General features: G+C 51.2%; 6 protein-coding genes across 6 annotated transcripts; 5 read left to right on the forward strand and 1 right to left on the reverse strand.

The window, feature by feature from the left end:
* The first annotated feature begins 2,858 nt into the window (after nt 1–2,858).
* Nucleotides 2,859–3,710, forward strand: CONPUDRAFT_80914 (uncharacterized protein). The gene is made up of 2 exons (XM_007768303.1): nt 2,859–3,078; nt 3,132–3,710. Exons 1-2 carry the CDS (start codon nt 3,076–3,078, stop codon nt 3,324–3,326), a joined length of 198 nt encoding a protein of 65 aa, XP_007766493.1. The 5' UTR covers nt 2,859–3,075; the 3' UTR covers nt 3,327–3,710.
* A 32-nt stretch (nt 3,711–3,742) lies between these two features.
* CONPUDRAFT_151717 (glycoside hydrolase family 17 protein) lies at nt 3,743–4,977 on the forward strand (the record flags this gene model as incomplete). Its single annotated transcript, XM_007768471.1, has 3 exons — nt 3,743–4,146; nt 4,209–4,749; nt 4,810–4,977. The coding sequence occupies 3 exons, from the start codon at nt 3,743–3,745 to the stop codon at nt 4,975–4,977; spliced, it is 1,113 nt and encodes a 370-aa protein (XP_007766661.1).
* Nucleotides 4,978–5,237: 260 nt separating this feature from the next.
* CONPUDRAFT_151718 (uncharacterized protein) lies at nt 5,238–9,741 on the forward strand (the record flags this gene model as incomplete). Its single annotated transcript, XM_007768472.1, has 19 exons — nt 5,238–5,322; nt 6,116–6,239; nt 6,290–6,302; nt 6,353–6,415; nt 6,465–6,498; nt 6,556–6,575; nt 6,643–6,672; nt 6,733–6,761; nt 6,819–6,950; nt 7,008–7,111; nt 7,160–7,186; nt 7,237–7,267; nt 7,330–7,479; nt 7,539–7,616; nt 7,690–7,701; nt 7,769–7,931; nt 9,508–9,570; nt 9,623–9,656; nt 9,707–9,741. 19 exons carry the CDS (start codon nt 5,238–5,240, stop codon nt 9,739–9,741), a joined length of 1,227 nt encoding a protein of 408 aa, XP_007766662.1.
* Nucleotides 9,742–10,059: 318 nt separating this feature from the next.
* CONPUDRAFT_151719 (uncharacterized protein) lies at nt 10,060–11,122 on the forward strand (the record flags this gene model as incomplete). Its single annotated transcript, XM_007768473.1, has 8 exons — nt 10,060–10,106; nt 10,168–10,271; nt 10,321–10,347; nt 10,400–10,430; nt 10,490–10,639; nt 10,698–10,775; nt 10,846–10,857; nt 10,924–11,122. 8 exons carry the CDS (start codon nt 10,060–10,062, stop codon nt 11,120–11,122), a joined length of 648 nt encoding a protein of 215 aa, XP_007766663.1.
* Nucleotides 11,123–11,589: 467 nt separating this feature from the next.
* CONPUDRAFT_142871 (uncharacterized protein) lies at nt 11,590–13,174 on the reverse strand (the record flags this gene model as incomplete). Its single annotated transcript, XM_007768474.1, has 2 exons — nt 13,019–13,174; nt 11,590–12,966 (listed from the first exon to the last, which is right to left on the reverse strand). The coding sequence occupies exon 2, from the start codon at nt 12,949–12,951 to the stop codon at nt 11,590–11,592; it is 1,362 nt and encodes a 453-aa protein (XP_007766664.1). The 5' UTR covers nt 12,952–12,966; nt 13,019–13,174.
* A 1,345-nt stretch (nt 13,175–14,519) lies between these two features.
* Nucleotides 14,520–17,684, forward strand: CONPUDRAFT_52518 (glycosyltransferase family 2 protein; the record flags this gene model as incomplete). The annotated part of the gene is made up of 18 exons (XM_007768153.1): nt 14,520–14,786; nt 14,836–14,943; nt 14,995–15,294; nt 15,350–15,509; nt 15,567–15,649; nt 15,708–15,837; nt 15,890–15,903; nt 15,956–15,999; nt 16,059–16,290; nt 16,357–16,377; nt 16,433–16,507; nt 16,556–16,617; nt 16,683–16,828; nt 16,882–16,984; nt 17,043–17,067; nt 17,122–17,367; nt 17,420–17,575; nt 17,634–17,684. 18 exons carry the CDS (start codon nt 14,520–14,522, stop codon nt 17,682–17,684), a joined length of 2,223 nt encoding a protein of 740 aa, XP_007766343.1.
* Nucleotides 17,685–17,726: the final 42 nt, after the last annotated feature.

The following is a 17,726-nucleotide window of genomic DNA, read 5'->3' on the forward strand; positions in this document are numbered from 1 at the left end:
CTGGGGCGGCGCCGACGGCCTGGGTACCGGAGGAAGCTGATGACGTGGGGGCGGGTGCGGCGGAACTTGAGCTCGAGCTTGGGCTTGGACTTGAGCTAGAAGAAGGCTGGGGGGCCTTGCAGCTGCGCCGCGAGATTGGGCGGGCGTCAGCAGAGAGGAAGAGAGTGGCGAGGAGGATGGCGGAAAAGACACGGAAAAGAGAGGTGGACATTGTGAATGAGCGCGGGCGACGGGTCGGGGGAGTAGAGAGAGTAGGATGCCTCAGAGAACAGAGGACGAGGGAGAGGAGGACGGGGGGAGGGGATGGTAAGCAACCGATGGGTAAGAAAGAAAGATGTGAAGGGCTCCATCTTGTATGCCAGCCGAAGAGGGACGCGCCACCGCTGCTGTCAAACGCTGCACATGGAACCGAGCTGATCTCGAGGCGGGGTCCACAATCCGTTAATTACATCCGCTGCACCTTGACAACAACAACACCCCATCGCACAATGCACAGGTCCAATCTTCCATTGTCTTGTTTATCTGTCAAAACCTCAACATGCGCCTCCGTGGGCGCAAAATTGCTGGACGCGTAGACCATTTCACCCATTTTGCACCCTGGAAAGTTTTCAGAGCGCCTAGTGATGGAATGCTTTCCACAAACATTCCCGCTCCAAAGCTTTTTGGCGCACGTCGTATGGACGCCTATCAGCAGCGGCCTCAATTCGGGAACGTTGGTCGCGCCAACAGAAGATCTAGACAGGTGACGCCTAGGCCTTTGTGGTGACATCCAAGCCCTTTTGTCATTGGCTTGTTTTTTGTTTGCGTGTCTGAGGTCCGTCCTTGTATTGATAAACCACAAAAGCCATGTGCACAATTACCGTTTCAATGCATCCGCGGAACACACCTCCGAAACACAAAGTGGAGAAGGGCAACCCGGGGCAGACGCTAAAAATAAGTGAGCGTCAGTGCTGTTGGACCAATGAGGCTCTTTCATCCTGTTCTTCTCAACCAATAGGATGCATTCCAGCCACTGGGCGCATCCCGATCCGCGACGGTCTCTCCACAGTTAAGCGCCGCAGCGCCGGCGATTCCTCCCCGTGGCGGGTGTTCGTCGCGATGCCGCGGAAGCTTTACTCCCGCTCTCATAAGATCGCGCAAACTGCAGCGCTTTGCAGGTTCCCGTTTACCATATCAACCTGCAAAGTTCGACCATATCGTTCATCAACTAGGGCTGTGGTCTTCTGGACTGCTGAAACAGATACTCAAAAGCGACCATCCTTTGATGGTGATGACTGCATACACAGCGCCACTGACACCATCAAGTTGAGTCTGAGCGCAACATCGCCGTAGGAAGCAAAATCACGACTCGGAGCACTGACCACGACCGTAGGGATGCCTTACTGTACTGTACTCACGCACACTACGGGCAGCTCTCTGGGCCATGAGGTCCATGTTGAGCTTGTTGTAACGAATGATGACCGTTCGTGTTTCCGATAGTGTTTCGGATGGCGTGCGTTTCCATCGGCTCCTCTTTGTATTGCTAGAATATATGCGGAGACATTACGGAACTGTGCAACAAATTCAAAGTGAGAAGAAGGTGACGAAGAGCATGCCTGTTCTATGCACCCTTATGCACCCCATGATCGCCGGCTTGCTCGTAAAATGCCGCGAACTATCATGCACCATGAAGCATGAATCATGAAGGTCCTGCACCTGCGGGGCGCTCGCCGAATTCAGGAAGGAACCAATTAATGGTCTATAGGCATGCGTCGCAATTGATCTGTATGCGTCGAAAATCAGAAAGCGCATCGCGCAGCGTGACGCTATCCGCCGATTGTATCCACGAATTGACCTATATAACTCTGTCTGATGCTTTCTGGTCTGATTGAGGATAGGGACAAGATGACGGACGCGGTGGATGCTGCGATGTGTGCCGACCTGCAAACTGAGCACTAGAATGGTGACGTGCAGGCCCTGTAAGAGAACGTGGAGGCAGAGTCATATTACAACACGTACGGCATGCACATGCATGCTTAAACGATCTTGCACACGTACCTGACCTCAGCGGACGGTGATCTCGTACAATCGCATGTACTCTGGTCTTGTGGTTCGGATAGTGGCTGAAGCTGCATGTGCACCGCAAGCTTCTCGATGTTTCGCATTGCAAGGATTTGAATGCTAAAGCTAAAGTTCCAGAGCGCCCTGGTCGGGCGAATACAAAGTTTAAGAAGACCACCTGATTCCCGGGTTGCTCGTTAATAGGCACCTATAGGCGCATACATTCATAAGTAGCTTCGTCACCTGCGACAAGAACACATGCGTATGCATCTCCCGCATCGGAAGATCATGCTCGAGTATGTGCGTCTAAAGGTTAATGCGCTCTTCCGAGTGCCTGTGACTTGCGAGCCCAGCGCGAGGTAGCTGGTCATGATGACAGTTGATGGAGTAACCTCAACCGCAATCCAGGTCCTGATTCGCTAGCTCTGGCTGCTGTTTGCGATCGTAGACAGATGCCTGGGCTGTAGCGTACGTTGTGTGACCTGCCTCTGACGAAGAGGCAGTCGTTTGGGGAGAGAAGCGTGACGTCAATACATAAACCGCGCACAAACCACGCCCGCGCGGAACCTGCTTTAGTGCCGTCTGACACCCCCCGGGAATACCACTACCTTCTTTCGCCAACCCCTCTTTTCGCGATGGACAGCCCCAGCACGGCACTTGGTCTAGCGTTACATCGTAACTGACAGCCTAGACGCTCTATATACTATGGCGGACGACCTTTCCTCTTTGTTGGCAAGAAGCGTTACGCCCTATCAATCTATCTTGCGCCAATGTCACCCGACATCACCCAATCGTATATGCTTCGCGCGCCACTGACGCTGAGAGCGGACGTGGTCGTGTCTGCAGCGTCAGACTGGGCGGAGCTACCGGACCTTCTTCGTCAAGCGCGGGATGAACGATACGATCGTGGAGGGCCCGATAAATCAGAAAAGGGCGTGCACTTGAGGACGAGAAGCGTTGTGGGAAGGGCTGAGTTGGTGGAGAGGAGTTAAGGGCATCAGCCGCAGATGATATTAAAGTAGTCATGAAGCATGCATGGTACGTGACTCTCGTTCAAGCGTTGATGATTTCCTATCTCAATTGTCAACCAGGAGCTTGATTTGCTATCGAGTATACTGGCCCATGATACCCCGCCATCGCACCCCAGGTTCACGGTCCCAGAAGTGACGGATTCCCCAGGTCTAGGCGTGCTGCGGATACTGCAATCGGTTCTTCCGCTTCTGACAGAGTCCGAAGTTGCATGTGCTCCGGCGGTTGCTCTCTGTCATTCCCAGATCGCTCCGTGAAAGTGCTTGGACGGGTGCCAAAAACGACTTTAAAGTTCTGACATTACATCTCAGCCGGTGAGAGGACAGAATGGAAGAGAATCACCTGATCGTCGCCCTTTCCATGAAATTTCGCAGCTGCGTAGCTGTGGAGTTCGCGAATGGGAGGAGCACATGCATTCTCCAGATCTACCTATCCGAGGTGTGCGCGTCTGTTGCCCAGAGCACTATAAAACAGCGTACTCGGAACAGAATGCACACCACCTGCGCCCAGGTATTGTGTGAGATACCGCATCGCGAGCATCCCAGGGTTTCCTCTACCGTTGGGCTGCACGCGATCACCTCGCCTCTCTTCCAGTGTGTCTGTAACTTGATTCATTCATCATAAGTCTCCATATTCTCTACTCCAACCCCAACTCATTGTCCACACGTTCACAATGGCCTACTCTCTTTTTCACGTGTTCGCTGTTACCTTCCTCCTCTCTCTCTTCCTGCTCGCAGGCGCCCGCCCAACAAATCCGGCCTCCTCCGACATCCGGCCCGCCACCGCCGCTCCCTCTAGTCCCCCCGCCCCCGCACCCAATGCCTCCTCATATAACCCCGACTCCGCAATTGGTAACTGCTTCCCCGCTCTCGGATTCAGACCACCCGTCAATGTGCCTTCCAGCCTCGACAATTGGTGGTGCGATGATACGACCGAATACGCATTCATGGGGTTCTCGTACGAGGTCACTGCCTGCCAGAGCCCTGCCCAGCTCCAGAAAGAGTTCTCGGACATCCGCAACCACTTCAAGAGTCGCTACGTTCGTTTGTACGGCGCTTGCGACAACGACGGTTTCTAGTGAGATCCATTAGTTTTTCCCTACTCGTCTTGTCAGGCTACTGACACGAGTGCTTTGACAGCGACGATATCGTAGAAGCGGCCTGGAACAACGGCCTCGGCGTCCACGCGCTCGTCTGGTTCGGCTTCACGGGCGGCGACCAGTGGGTGACGCGCCGCAACAACCTCGTGCACTCGATCTTCAGCAACCCCAAGGCGCCGTTCGTCACGCGTGGCGTGCAGATGGGCTCGGAGCCGCTGTACGATTCCGTGCTCACGCCAGACCAGCTCGCGAACCAGGTGACGATGCTCAAGGCGCAGCTGAAGCACTTTGGCATCCCCGTGACGGTATCGGAGCTCGCATACGGGTATCAGAAGGACGGTGGGGCGCAGAACGTGCTCGACGCGGAGGATTATCTGAATATACACATGCTCCCGTTCTTCTCCCAGAACGCGAGCACGTCGAATAAGGCGTGGCCGCTCGTCTTGAACGATCTCGATTTTTTCATCCAGAACGGGAATGGGAAGAAGATGTACTTTGACGAGAACGGGTGGCCGTCAGTGACGAGCCCGAGTGTGCAGCCCAACAGCCCTAATGCGGTCGCGAATGTAGACAACGAAGCTGTAAGCGTTCGCCGTGACTAAGAGCGCCATATGCTCACTTCGATCGGATGTTCTTTATAGGGCTACTTCCAGCTCTTAAATAACCACTGCGAGGACCTGAAGAATCAAGTCCAGGGCGGTGTCGGATGGTTCGCACACATTTACTCTGACAATCAGGAGCCCGGATACGGCATCTATGATACGCACGGGCGCATGAAGTTCCCCTTCCAACCTCGGACGACGTGCTGAGCGCCTTGCATCCCCTCCGCGCTAGTGTTTCTTTCATTTCTCAATTTCTTCGTGGTTTTATTGTTTATCAGGGGATCTCATAACGACATTGACGACATTGACGACATTGACGACATACCCTCGACGTGTACTAACGACTCTTCATCCTGTTTTCAATGATGTAGCTCTAGCCTTTGTCTGGTCTCTGTATCGCAACTTGTTGTATCCATTCGTCTTATCGTGTTCGGCGAAAACTGTGTGATGAACTGGTTGGTCTGTCGATGGCACGATTCCCGACGTTGGTAAAAGCGTGGGTATGGGTTGCCGTCTCCACTGCCGAAGATCGCGTAGGCGGCGTGAAGCAAGGTGCGTATTTCTCTTGCAGCGGCGTTGATGTTCATTCACTGTCGAACAACGATATGCTTTGTGGCTAATGTCCTCAGAAGGGCAGAAGTGAGGTCGCGACATGTCGCGTATGGCGACGAAGAGGTGACAGGAAAAATGCCTTAGGGATTCGGTCAGCCCGGTTACTTACACGATGGTGATTACACCACCGCTACCTCGCCATATATAAAGGGCTTTGGACCATTCAAAAGACTCAATGGCTCCCTCAACTATTCCGACGCCTGTCCATGTCATCCCCAGACTGCCCCCGCAAAGCAATGCAAAATCTCCACGTTTTGGTGAGCCCCAGTTTCTTATTGGTCCGGAACCTGTGATAGGCATGTTCCGGTTCGGTGGCGATTTGCAAGCTTCTCATGAGCGAACGCAACTATGTATATGGATCACTGGTAGTTGGTGCGCCTGCATAGAACCGTGAAGAAACATGTGAAGGAAAACCGCTAGTGAAGTCCTCTTGACGTTCTGTCATAGTTTTGGTACACGGAGAGGTACGTGCTGGTTGCTCTATCTTTTGAATACTGTGAGTTGAGGACCTCAAACTTTCGATCAGAATAGGGCGCTAACCAACCGCCTGGCGTCTCGCACGCTGGTAATTCAAACATACTTCTACCGACTGTGTCGCGAATCCCTGGAGATAAACCGGGTCTTGATGGTTGCTCGATACAAGGTAAAACAGGTGGTCCGTACAGCGCGGACGTTCGGACCCTTTGGCCTCTTCTTTCTTTCCCCCTCCTCTCAACACTGAACACGGGCTCAGCGGGGCTGTCCGTCTTCCGAGCACCGCACGAATCGGTTGGAGGGATGTTCCATCTACATCATGCAAGACTTGACGATGGAGTGTCTTACACATACGACATGATGGTCGAGGATAAGCGTAGCTTGTGAGTCTTTAATTCCGTGCATAATCGAACCATACACTCACGAAACCAAGTTTGACTACTATAGTGCGTGATACGGTCGCTTTCATGCGTGAACGGGGCTGAGTCGTTCACAGTATGTCGCGTTCGCTGGCTTCACGGTCTTGATGTGGGACCATATGATCACGTTTGGAGATGAAGTGAGGCGTCGCGTTTACCGAGAGTGGTAAGATTGCTGATGAGTCGCAGGTCGAGCTCATATGGAAGAGGAAAAAGACGTTCAGTGCGCCCACCTTTAGAACTCGACCGATTCCAATGCTGATGCATGATGCCCATGCAGTCGCATACGTCTTCTTGCTGGTGCGCGCGGTCTTAAACATGCCAATGATCTGCTGAAGCCTAACCACCTTACTCTGATGCTACTTAGAACCGTTATATCATACCCCTAAGCTTCATCGTATGCCTTTATGGTGAGCCGCCTGATACATTGGGACGCGTCGCGCTCAAACTCGTTTAGTCTATCTCTCACCGACGTTTACGTACACCGTAAGCTCTTGTTGCGTTCTGATGACTACATACTTGTCACGAAAGCTGATCACCTAGGAGTTCGTCTGTCCGCAACCTTAACTTGTCACTGTCTGATTGCGGAGTGGCCAGATGCGCACGCTTCGTAGAATACGAAGGCATTATGGTGGTTATTGGCGAGTGGCTGACTGGGTTGATGATGTTCTGGCGGTGCGCTTTTGCTTTGCATGTTCTAAGGGGGGATCCACTCATTGGACGTATTCATAGTCTGATAGCGCTTTGGAAGAATCGCCCGTTCGTTGTGTATCTTAATGGGGCGATCTTCCTCGCATGGGTCACCCTCACCGTGATGGTGATCTCCAATGGCTACCGTAAATAACGTGACGTTCGACGTTTGCGACTCGCTGACGAGGCTCTAGCGGTTCCGCATACACCAGCAGTGAACTGTGAGTGCCCACACAGGCCTATCTGATTGGGAGCGCTGACAGGCAGTTAGCATGTACTGAGTTAAGCCATGACATTTTCCCGTGAGTTTTGTGCCGGCACAAAGCATTTTAGGCCGTTTATGACATTTTAACGGCCGCAACAGTGGAGTGGGGTCGGCGAGTCTCGCGCTGAACATGCTTTATGACACAATGGTCTTCGGTTTCATACTTGTCAAGACTCTCCCGTTCAGGCCACATAGGAACACGAACACTATCACGCGAACGCTCGCAGCAGATGGACTCCTTTACTATTTGTGCGTACCGTCCCTTCATGTTTCAAAGTCTAGCTTGAAGACTCAGCAATGACACGCAGCGTTGTCCTTGCTGTAAATATTGTGTGGACTATAATGCTTCTGGATGCGCCCGATGGCCTGAAGGATGTCACTGGCCAGTGAGTCGTCAATCCCGCTTCTATCCTGTGCGGGCCTCAACCGTGAGCGCTAACGAAAATAACTCCTGTCAAGACTCAAGCTTCTGTACGTCTTGATTTCCTCGTGATTATTAGTTTTGCGCTGACAACTGAATTGAATGCGCTGCTTTAAGTCTGACTGTCGCAATGGGCTCACGTATCACGCTCAACCTGCCCAAAGAGCACCGCAGGATATCAGGCCAGGGTTCGCGACAACCATCGCGATGGGAGAATGCGCCGTCATTAAAGCTGCCGGCAATTGCGCTCAAATCCTTACCCCATAAGGATCCCGAGATCGTGACATCCCACTGACATCCCACGACACCTTTCTACCGACAGGGCGGCTGTGGCCATCCGCCGTTAATGGACTGTCTCTGGAGGCGGTCCGCGAATCTCTGGGTTGAATATGCATGATAGTGTACCAATTCGCTTGGGATGTGAAGCAATACCAGGTTGTCCAGGTTGTTAACGTGGCTAAAACCATTGCTGACAATCGCCAACGGGATCATTGCAAGGACGAAATCTAGAGAGAACCAGCGAATGTTATCTGGGGATCTCACGACCATGTCGACGGCATACAGTACCCTTTCGCATAACTAACGATTCCCTTGCCCCATCGGCTTTTGCCAATGTAGGTCTAGGTTTTGACTCTGTATTGCCTTACGTTGTTATCTTTATTTTGTCTGTGTTCACGATGAACTGTGCAACGTGAAGAACGACTCGTTGGATGCATGAAAAAGATATCTTGTTGAGTGCGTGGTTTGTACTCGGCGTGTCATCCGCGGAGTATTACAAGAATATTGCGAACAAATCTGAGTTTCTCCCGTAACATCGACATTCATTCATATTTTAGTGGGGTTTAACTTTCACTGGACACTCTGTTTCAGTGGCCTCGGGGCCTGGCTAGGTCACACGGACATGAATAACCCCTTGATTTACTTCCTAAGAACCGAAGTTGCAGGTGTACATGTCCGTTCCAAGCAAGAAGGAAGCAGGCATGAATCAAATTCTTGTTGAGCAAACGAACTGTAGCCAGGCGGTGGGGTAAAAGCAAGCCCACGGGACCTTGCAGGTGGCTGCTCTACTTACACTGCTAACATTTCTTGATAATAACATTATTACTATCTAAGATATATTGTAAATAATTAAGTGAGCGGACCTGGACTTCAACAACTAGTTCCTTATTACTTTGAGATTTGTTAAAGACAGACGCGCAAGGTGCCCTTTACTGATAGCCAGACAGCTCTGCTTTTATAGAGGTTTTAAATAATGAAGAACTAGTTATTGGAACCTGGGCTGCGTTCACTTTATTATTTAAAACATTTTTAAATAATAATGTCACTATTATTGAGAAATGTTTGCAGTGTTAATACAAATTGACTGTTGGATTGCAGAATTTGAAGTCTCCAAATTGCGATCAGATATGACGTGTGACGAAGCAACGGCCTTGAGGGCTTTAATTATAACCATTTTTGGTCTAGGTTCCCGGAATTAAGCCGACGCTCGCTTCTTGAATATCCGAGTATCAAACAAGACAGGGGTCCGAATATCACGGATAGACGGACCCTTTTACCTCCTCTTCCTCTCTTTTCTCCTTCCCCCCACATTGAACGCGGTCCCAGCGAGGCTGTGTGCCTATTGAACCCCGCACCAGTCGATTGTAGGGATGTTCTATCAACGCCATTCAAGATTCGATGGTGGTGAGACGCCGTACACGTATGACATGATGGTCGAGGATAAGCGTGAGTTGTGAGTTTTTTTGATTCCGTCCATCTTCTGTTTGTACATCAATAAGTCAAGCCTGGTCACTATGGTGCGTACTACGGTTACTTTCATGCATCAAGATGCACGAACTTACCGATATTGTTGACAGTATGTCGCGTTCGCCGGGTTCAGCGTCTTGATGTGGGACCATATGATCACGTTTGGAGACGAAGTGAGCCATCACGTCCGATGCAACTGGCGGCACTGTTGCTCATCAGACTTAGGTCGAGCTCATATGGAGACAGAAAAAGGCCTTCAGTCCGTCCACCTTTAATATTCACGTAGATTCGTTGCTGATATCCATGCAGTCGCATATATCTTCCTGCTGGTGCGCGAACAGTGACTTGAAAACGCTAGCTGCCTCCTAAAGAAGCTTGTCCACCGCTCTGATGGTGACCAGAACCGCTATATTATACCCATGAGCTTCATTGTATTCTTTTATGGTGGGCCATCTCGTAGTCTTTCAATGCATTGCGCTCACCCCTGTCTAGCCTATCTCTCGCCAACGTTTCCATACACCGTAAGCTCGTATAGCATATTAATGATCGTAGCCCGTCACGAAAGCTGATTGCGCAGGAGTTCGTCTCTTTATAGCTTTAAAACATGCCTAGCTGATTGGGGAGGGGTCAGATGCGTACATTTCGTAGGATATGAAGCTACCATGGTGGCTATTGGCGAGTGGTTGACCGGATTCATGATGTTTTGGCGGTACGCTTTTGGTTTCCTTACTACGTGGCTACATCCACTAATCGAGTGTTAAATGTTAAAGTCTGAATGCCCTTTGGAAGGATCGCCCGTTCGTCGTATATCTTAATGGGGCGATCCTCATGACGTGGATCGCTATCACGTCCGTAGCGATCTCTCGAGGTTTTCGTAAGTAATTGGGCTCCTTCGTATTACCGATTTACTGACCTGATTATAGCGGTTCCACATACACCAGCGGTGCACGGTGCGTGTTCAGATGCGCCTATCTGGTTAGGAGGGCTAACGGACGTGTGAAGCGTGTACTGGGCTAGCTCGCGACATTCTCCCGTGAGTTTCATTTGCGCGTGAATGTTAGACCGTTTATGACATATAAGCGGCCACAACAGTGGGCTCGGACTGGCAAGTCTCGTACTAAACATGGTTTATGACACCACGGTTCTCGGATTCATTCTTGTCAAGACTCTTTCGTTCAGGCCACATAGTAACGCAAACACTATTTCGCGAACGCTCGCAGCGGATGGGCTCCTTTACTACGTGTGTGTACCATCCTTTCGCGTTCAAAAGTCTAAATAGTGAAGCTCAACAATAACACAGTGTCGTGCTTGTTATCAATATTATATGGACTGTGATGCTTCTGGAAGCGCCCAATGGCCTGAAAGAAGCTTCTGCACCGTGAGTAATTTCGGTCTCTAACTCGCGAAGGCCTTAACCGTGATCACTAACGAGCTGCAAATCTGTCAAGGCTCAAGCTTCTGTACGTCACGATTTTATTATCGGTATCGGTCTCATATTGATGCGCCATGCAATACCTTGATTCAAGCCTGACCATCGCGATGGGGTCACGTATAACGCTCAACCTACCCAAAGAGCACCGCAAGATAACCTATCAGGGTTCGCGACAGCCATCACGATGGGAGAACGCACCGTCATTACAACTACCGGCGGTTGCTCTTGAATCATTGCCTCGTAATGATCTCACCTTGTCGCACTACAGCTCTTTGCCCTCTGAGGCGCTTTGATAGCCCATCGTGCACGGACCACCTATGTCATAGTCGAATCTCGTATCTTTGAGCTGAGGATGGAGATAGAGTGTATTCGTATGTTGACGCTGTCAGGTAGGATCCGGTTATCAGTACGCAGAGATTTTGTGCTCACAACAGCTAGGGTTATCAACTTGAGGACGGAATTTTGAGGGTATAACTCCGGTAGCGAATTTCTCGCTTCGCGCAACGAGACAGCGTTAGACTGAGGGAAGCATGGCGAGCGGACCAGGAGCCAGATTTCACTTCAATGCCGGTCCGACATGGTCATCGACTTTCGTCGCGTGGTTTCGCTCAGATACCAAGCACAGGAGTATTCGGGCTCGGAGCGACCCTAGTCCATTCATTCGAGTTCTTTGTTATGGTACTATTGACGTCTCATGACACCGCAGTTTCGCTTTATGATGAGGGAACTGATATATATGTTTACCTCCACATGAGCATTACTACCCTATGTACCGTCCGGCGCTCTCTCCTACATCCCGCGTTGCACCTGCAGCTTCCACAACCCGTATAACATATGCCCAGAATCTCGGACCATTTAATGCTCCCCTTGGCTGTCGCCAGTTCTTTGCTATGGGGCGCGGTGCGGTAAAGCGAGGAACGACGCATGATAGTATAGATCCTAGGGGATTGACATCGCCCATATCGCTTGTTTCGTGCTCGATCATGAGTGACCATATATGGCCGTTGGACGGGAGCGTTGTGATGCTAGTAGATTCATGAAGCGATGCGATAGCCTGGGAGGTGACGTGTATTGGTACGTCTAGCTTCTTCAGCCGAGGGAGAACTTGTATGATGGTGACTGCTTGCGATAATGAGAGCGGAATTTCTATGGGATATACTGTGAGGTTCTCGAGAAGTGGCCACCCGCTCACGAGTTCCAAGAGTATATGAGGCCGAACGGCAAAGCAGGTAGCGGGCCAGTTTGTGCTACGGAGATATAGTAGGGTGAGGTGTCGGAAGGACCGAAGCAGATGAATCCACGAAGTATCGATCAGTATTGTCACACCTGCATCAGAGGGGGTATCATCCTTAATCAAGATCTCCTCTAAGTCGTTAGGAGAAGCTATGATAGCGAGCGTGGAAATGAGTGCTGACAGTGACAATGGCTTCTCTACGATAGCGCGGGCCTCCAGACTGCGTAGATGTCGCGTTTGAGGAATGACGCCATCACCGACCAACGATACTAAAGTATCGGAAGCTTGCTCAAAGGAGGATGCGCTGATAATCAAAGTGTCTACGGAACAAAGACCAAACCGGTATCCTTCGCTGGGCCAACGTGTCTTCGGGCTAAGTTCAAGACACAAAAACTGGAATGGTGGCAAGGATGATATATGTGTTATGGAAAGTGGGTCGAGGGGGCCGTACTGTAAAGCTCGAAGATATTTCCATGAACAGATAGCGCTCGTCATTGCGTTTGAGTGGGTAATACCTTCGAAGAAAATGTAGGCACCCTGAGTGCAGGAAAACTCTTCGATAAGAGGACAGCGAGAAGACAGCACAAGCTCGTATGGCTCTGCTTCCTTGGGTAAGATAGAAACGAGCTCCCAGAGGATATAGCTCAGAGATCGAAGCTGAGGTCCCAGACAAATCCGATCCACAAAGTTCATTGACAAGACAGTTCCCGGGCCGGTCACCGACAACGTGTGCAGGGTGGGAAAGAGGAATGGGAAGGGGCATGTCATAGCAAGCTCATCGCGGATGTTCCGTTCGTGTAAAGGGCACGGATCGAGATCAAACTCTACGACCAATTCTTTCACCCTTCTCGAATAAGATAAGAAGACGTCCCATTCGTGTGGGGTCATCGGTCGTTGAAAAACCTGTGTTATATCAGTGAGGCATATTCAATGTCGATGCGATAAATGAGAGTACCACAGAGCTTATATGCGGTCTCTCTCCTGGTGGGATATATATCAAGTCTGGGGGCAGGACTTGAAGAAGGTCGTCAAAGGAAATATGATGGTATAGAGCATCTAGCGCGGGATCCTTGAATGCCGTGCAAACGCGAACGAGGCTCGACAGACTCTCTTTGTCGGCATGGAGATAGCCAATGATTATGTCTAGAGTGTCTGAGATACGCAGACATGAATGCATCTTGGGTGCAGCGATGGCTTGTCTGCGCTGTGGTCGCACAAGACACGATAACTGATGGTGGCTGTGTCTCTTCGGACGCGAGAAGGTATATGCACGTGACTCGACGCGCCGCGAGGCTTTCCCACGGTTTCCCCGACCGCGTTGAACGTGCCTGGTGGGCGAAACCGCCCAGTCGGCCGCAGCGTTGCTTGCCTCGTGCAGCATTTGACGTCCATCCCTCTTTTCAACGACAACTTGGCCCGCAGCTGCCAAGTCATGTTTCGCCGCAAGCCAGTGCAAAAAGTTGGCGGGCCTGAGGTCGAGCATCACGATTCAAACCAGGAGCCTTCGGCCGAGGACCCTTTTCTCCACTCGGGGTATGTTATTTGACCTACCCCAGTTTCTTTTGCGCTGACGTACATCGCAGAAACATGAATGACCCATATGACTCTGTGCGCCGTAGTGTGGAAGGGATGATGCAGGATCCTACGAATGAACGGTGCGTTGCATACCAGCTCATTATGAGCTGTCTGCTAAAGTCGAACAACCCAGATCATCCTATGAGAACTTTGACGACACTGAGACGATACGACCTCAATCCGACCAGTCGACAGGTCCAGCGCGTTATCAGCCTGGACAGGTACTCCCTACCATCATGACCGGTGAAACCCTCCAGCTCGATGAATACTGTGTCGTCGACCCAATACCCGACACACCCACCAGTGGACAGACAGTTCTTGGTGAACATCGCCAGCCATCATTCCACCCACGCTCACCCAGCCGCGAGCTGCCTCAACCCCCGCGCAACGGCCCGCCAGAGCACGTTGAAGCCCTTCCATTCGAGAATCGCTCCTCGTGGTATTCATCCTCGTCTACCTTGCAGGAGCCCTCTCGGTCAGGGACAAACGGATACATCGACCACTTCCGCTACGACAACGAGGCGTATGCGTCTGGTGCGCGCCGAACATCATACACCGTCCCGCGGTCGCGGTCGCCTACGCCCATGGACGATGAGGACTACACCGTCGGCCGAAATAATGCCGCCCGCTACACTGGATTGTCCCAGCCGGACGCATATAGCCACTCAGAACATGGCTCGCACGAGAGCGCATACTATACTGCCGGTGGGCACGGTGACGAGCAGTATGGTGATGAGTACGAGGAGGAAGAGGAGGACGAGGTCGATGAAGGTGATGAGGAGGAGGAAGAGGAGGAAGATGAGGAGGACGAAAGGACGGAATACGAAAACGATGAGAAACCCTCTGTCATGTCGTCCGAGCCCGATCCTCCGGTCGCCAAGATGCACTATGGTCCCGCTCCGATGGGGCGCGTCGGACGGCGCATCTTCAGAAAAAAGCGGGTCCAGCTCAGAAACGGTCATCTGGTCGTCGATCTGCACGTCCCGCCGAAGCTCATCTTGCCGTATCGCGGGGAGCTTGAGATGATGCAGACGCGCTACACGGCTATCACTTGTGACCCCGACGACTTCATGAGGGAGCGATTCTTCCTCCGGCAAAACGAAAGTGGGCGCGTGACGGAGTTATTTATTGTCATAACCATGTACAATGTGAGTCATCTTCGCTCTCGGGCGGTACTTCGGTGTTGATGGTTTGTAGGAAGACGAAGTTCTGTTCTGTCGTACGCTTTACGGCGTCATGCGTAATATCTCACATCTCTGCTCGCGAAAGAACTCCCAGACATGGGGCCCTGATGCCTGGAAAAAGGTACTTGTACACACATGCCAACCCTACCCCTCGTACTCACCATTGCAACAGGTCGTAGTCTGCATCATCGCCGACGGCCGACGCAAAGTGCACCCGCGCATACTTGACTGCCTGACCCTACTGGGGGTGTACCAGCCAGGCGGACACATGAAGAACATGGTCAACAACAAGTCTGTAACGGCGCACATGTTCGAGTACACGACCTCGTTCGGACTGGACGATAACCTGCACTTCAAGTACCCCGACAAGGGCGTCGTACCGACGCAGATCATCTTCTGCATGAAGGAGAAGAACCAGAAGAAGATTAATAGTCATCGATGGTTCTTCAATGCGTTTTCGCCGATGTTGCAGGTATGATCATGCATTCACGCAAACTAACATTTTGCTGACGGGAGCTGGGGTGTAGCCGAACGTCTGCGTTCTTCTGGACGTCGGAACACGTCCCGGGAAGAACAGCATATACCGGCTTTGGAAGACGTTCGACGTTAACTCGAATGTCGGCGGTGCTTGTGGTGAGATCGCGGTGTACAAGGGCAAGAACTGGCAATATCTCCTGAACCCCCTAGGTAAGCTAACGATCTACCGCTGCTGAAAGCTACCTTCTGAACATCGACGTCCTGCAGTCGCAGCCCAAAACTTCGAGTACAAGATCAGCAATATCCTCGATAAACCTACTGAGAGTATGTTCGGATATATCAGCGTCTTGGTTCGTCGAATGTCTACATCCTAGGCGGACGTATTTCTAATCGCTCATGTGTGTGTAGCCAGGAGCGTTCTCCGCGTACCGGTACATCGCTCTTGCGAATGACAAGACCGGTCAAGGTCCGCTAGCTTCGTACTTCAAAGGCGAGGTTTTGCATGGCGCCGATGCTGATATTTTCACGTCGAATATGTGTAAGCCTGGTCGTTTCGAGTTGTCGATCTGTTCATGCTCATGATAACTCAGATTTGGCCGAAGATGTAACTTCCTCTCACTATCCTCAGTATTATCGATACTGACTTTCCTCGACAGCGTATTCTTTGCTTCGAACTCATCGCCAAAATGAATCACAACTGGTCAGTCCCCTCCCTTTCTTTCCCAAGCAATCCTATCTGACATCCGTTGCGCTCACCAGGGTCCTCAAATACGTCAAAGGCGCCATCGGCGAAACGGATGTCCCAGACACGTTGCACGAGTTCATCGTCCAGCGGCGGCGGTGGATCAACGGTTCGTTCTTCGCTGCCGTGTACTCCGTAGCGCATGCTGGCCAGATCCTACGGTCGGGCCATTCATTCAGCCGCAAGGTGTTCTTGATGATTGAGATGGTGTATAACATTATTACTATGTTATTTGCGTGGTTTGCGCTGGTGCGTTTCTTCCTTTGAGCTTAAAGTTGCGATCGAGTGGAGGGCTAACTTGGTAAGGGGTATTAGGGCAACTTCTATATATTCTTTGTAAGTGCGATGGTATTTCTGTGGCTGGTGGTCGTCTGATTAGGTGTATTCGTAGGTCATATTAAGCTCTTCGTTGGAGGACGCATCGTTTGGTATAACGGGAATCAAGTACTTCAACTCAGTGGTTCAAGTACGTTTACTCCGTTCTCCTCGGTCTCATATCACTGACACATGGCAGTACTTCATGGCGTCGATAGTAATCGCGTGTTTCCTATTCTCAATGGGTAACAAACCAAAGGCGTAAGTCATTACATGTGTTCCTTAAAATCATCCCTCATAGACAAACGCTGATCTTGCCGGATTAGGTCACAATGGAAATACAAGCTTGCATCCATATCTTTCGCATTGCTGATGGTATACGAGATCATTGCCTCCATACTGTGCGCTATCTCCGTGTACGGTCAGTCCGGAGGTTCGATCATTGTGTTCAGTGTCGTCATCACCTACGGAGGTAAGCACTACTCATGTCTATGGACGGACATGGGTTGACGTCAACCCGAATAGTATACGCGATTAGCAGCTGTGTGGCGCTCGACCCCTGGCACCTGTTCACGAGTTTCCTCCAATACATGCTCCTCATGCCTACGTATACGAATATTCTCAGCATGTGGGTTACCAGATCGATATCCACGCTGACCATTCACTCACACGACCCCCTTTGACAGCTACGCTTATGCAAATATTGATGACGTACGTCTTCGCCTGGCTTCATTTCTCATCCTCGCGTTACTGACTTCTGTACAGATATCATGGGGTACGAAGCAAGATAACGTCATTGAGATCGATCTCGGTGCCGCAATCCAAGGCGTGGACTCCCATGTCGACATCGAGATGGTCGCTGGTGTTGCAGACATGAATTCCATCTACGAGGAAGCGATCGACAATCTCAAACACCGAAAGCCGCTACCCTCGAAGGGCAGTACCCTCGCACTGAACCAGGCGGAGAAGGAGCAGGCTGCAAAAGACTACTACGCGAATGTCCGAACGAATGTGGGTGCTCTCAGTTCGGAATTAGGGCTGGGCTGATGATTCTGCTGCATAGGTGCTCCTGTTTTGGGTGCTTTCCAATGGCGTACTGCTTCTGGCCATTCTCAGCGGCGTAAACTTTGCTGAGACGTTCAGCCCCAACGCGGGTATAAACCGCACCAAGGGCTACTTGATGTTTATCCTCGCCTTCGCCGCCATTACCAACATCGTCGTACGTCTTCACCTTTCCCTATTTGTCTTCTTGATGCTGACGCGAAGTCGATGTGAAGCGTCTCGGCGGATCAACCCTGTACATTCTAACACGAATATTCACGACATAGATATGGACGTTTCTCATTTCCACCTGTATCTGCATGCGCTTA

The sequence above is a fragment of the Coniophora puteana genome (genome assembly GCF_000271625.1).
Source record: "Coniophora puteana RWD-64-598 SS2 unplaced genomic scaffold CONPUscaffold_4, whole genome shotgun sequence".
In the NCBI taxonomy this organism is placed as follows: Eukaryota; Fungi; Basidiomycota; class Agaricomycetes; order Boletales; family Coniophoraceae; genus Coniophora; species Coniophora puteana.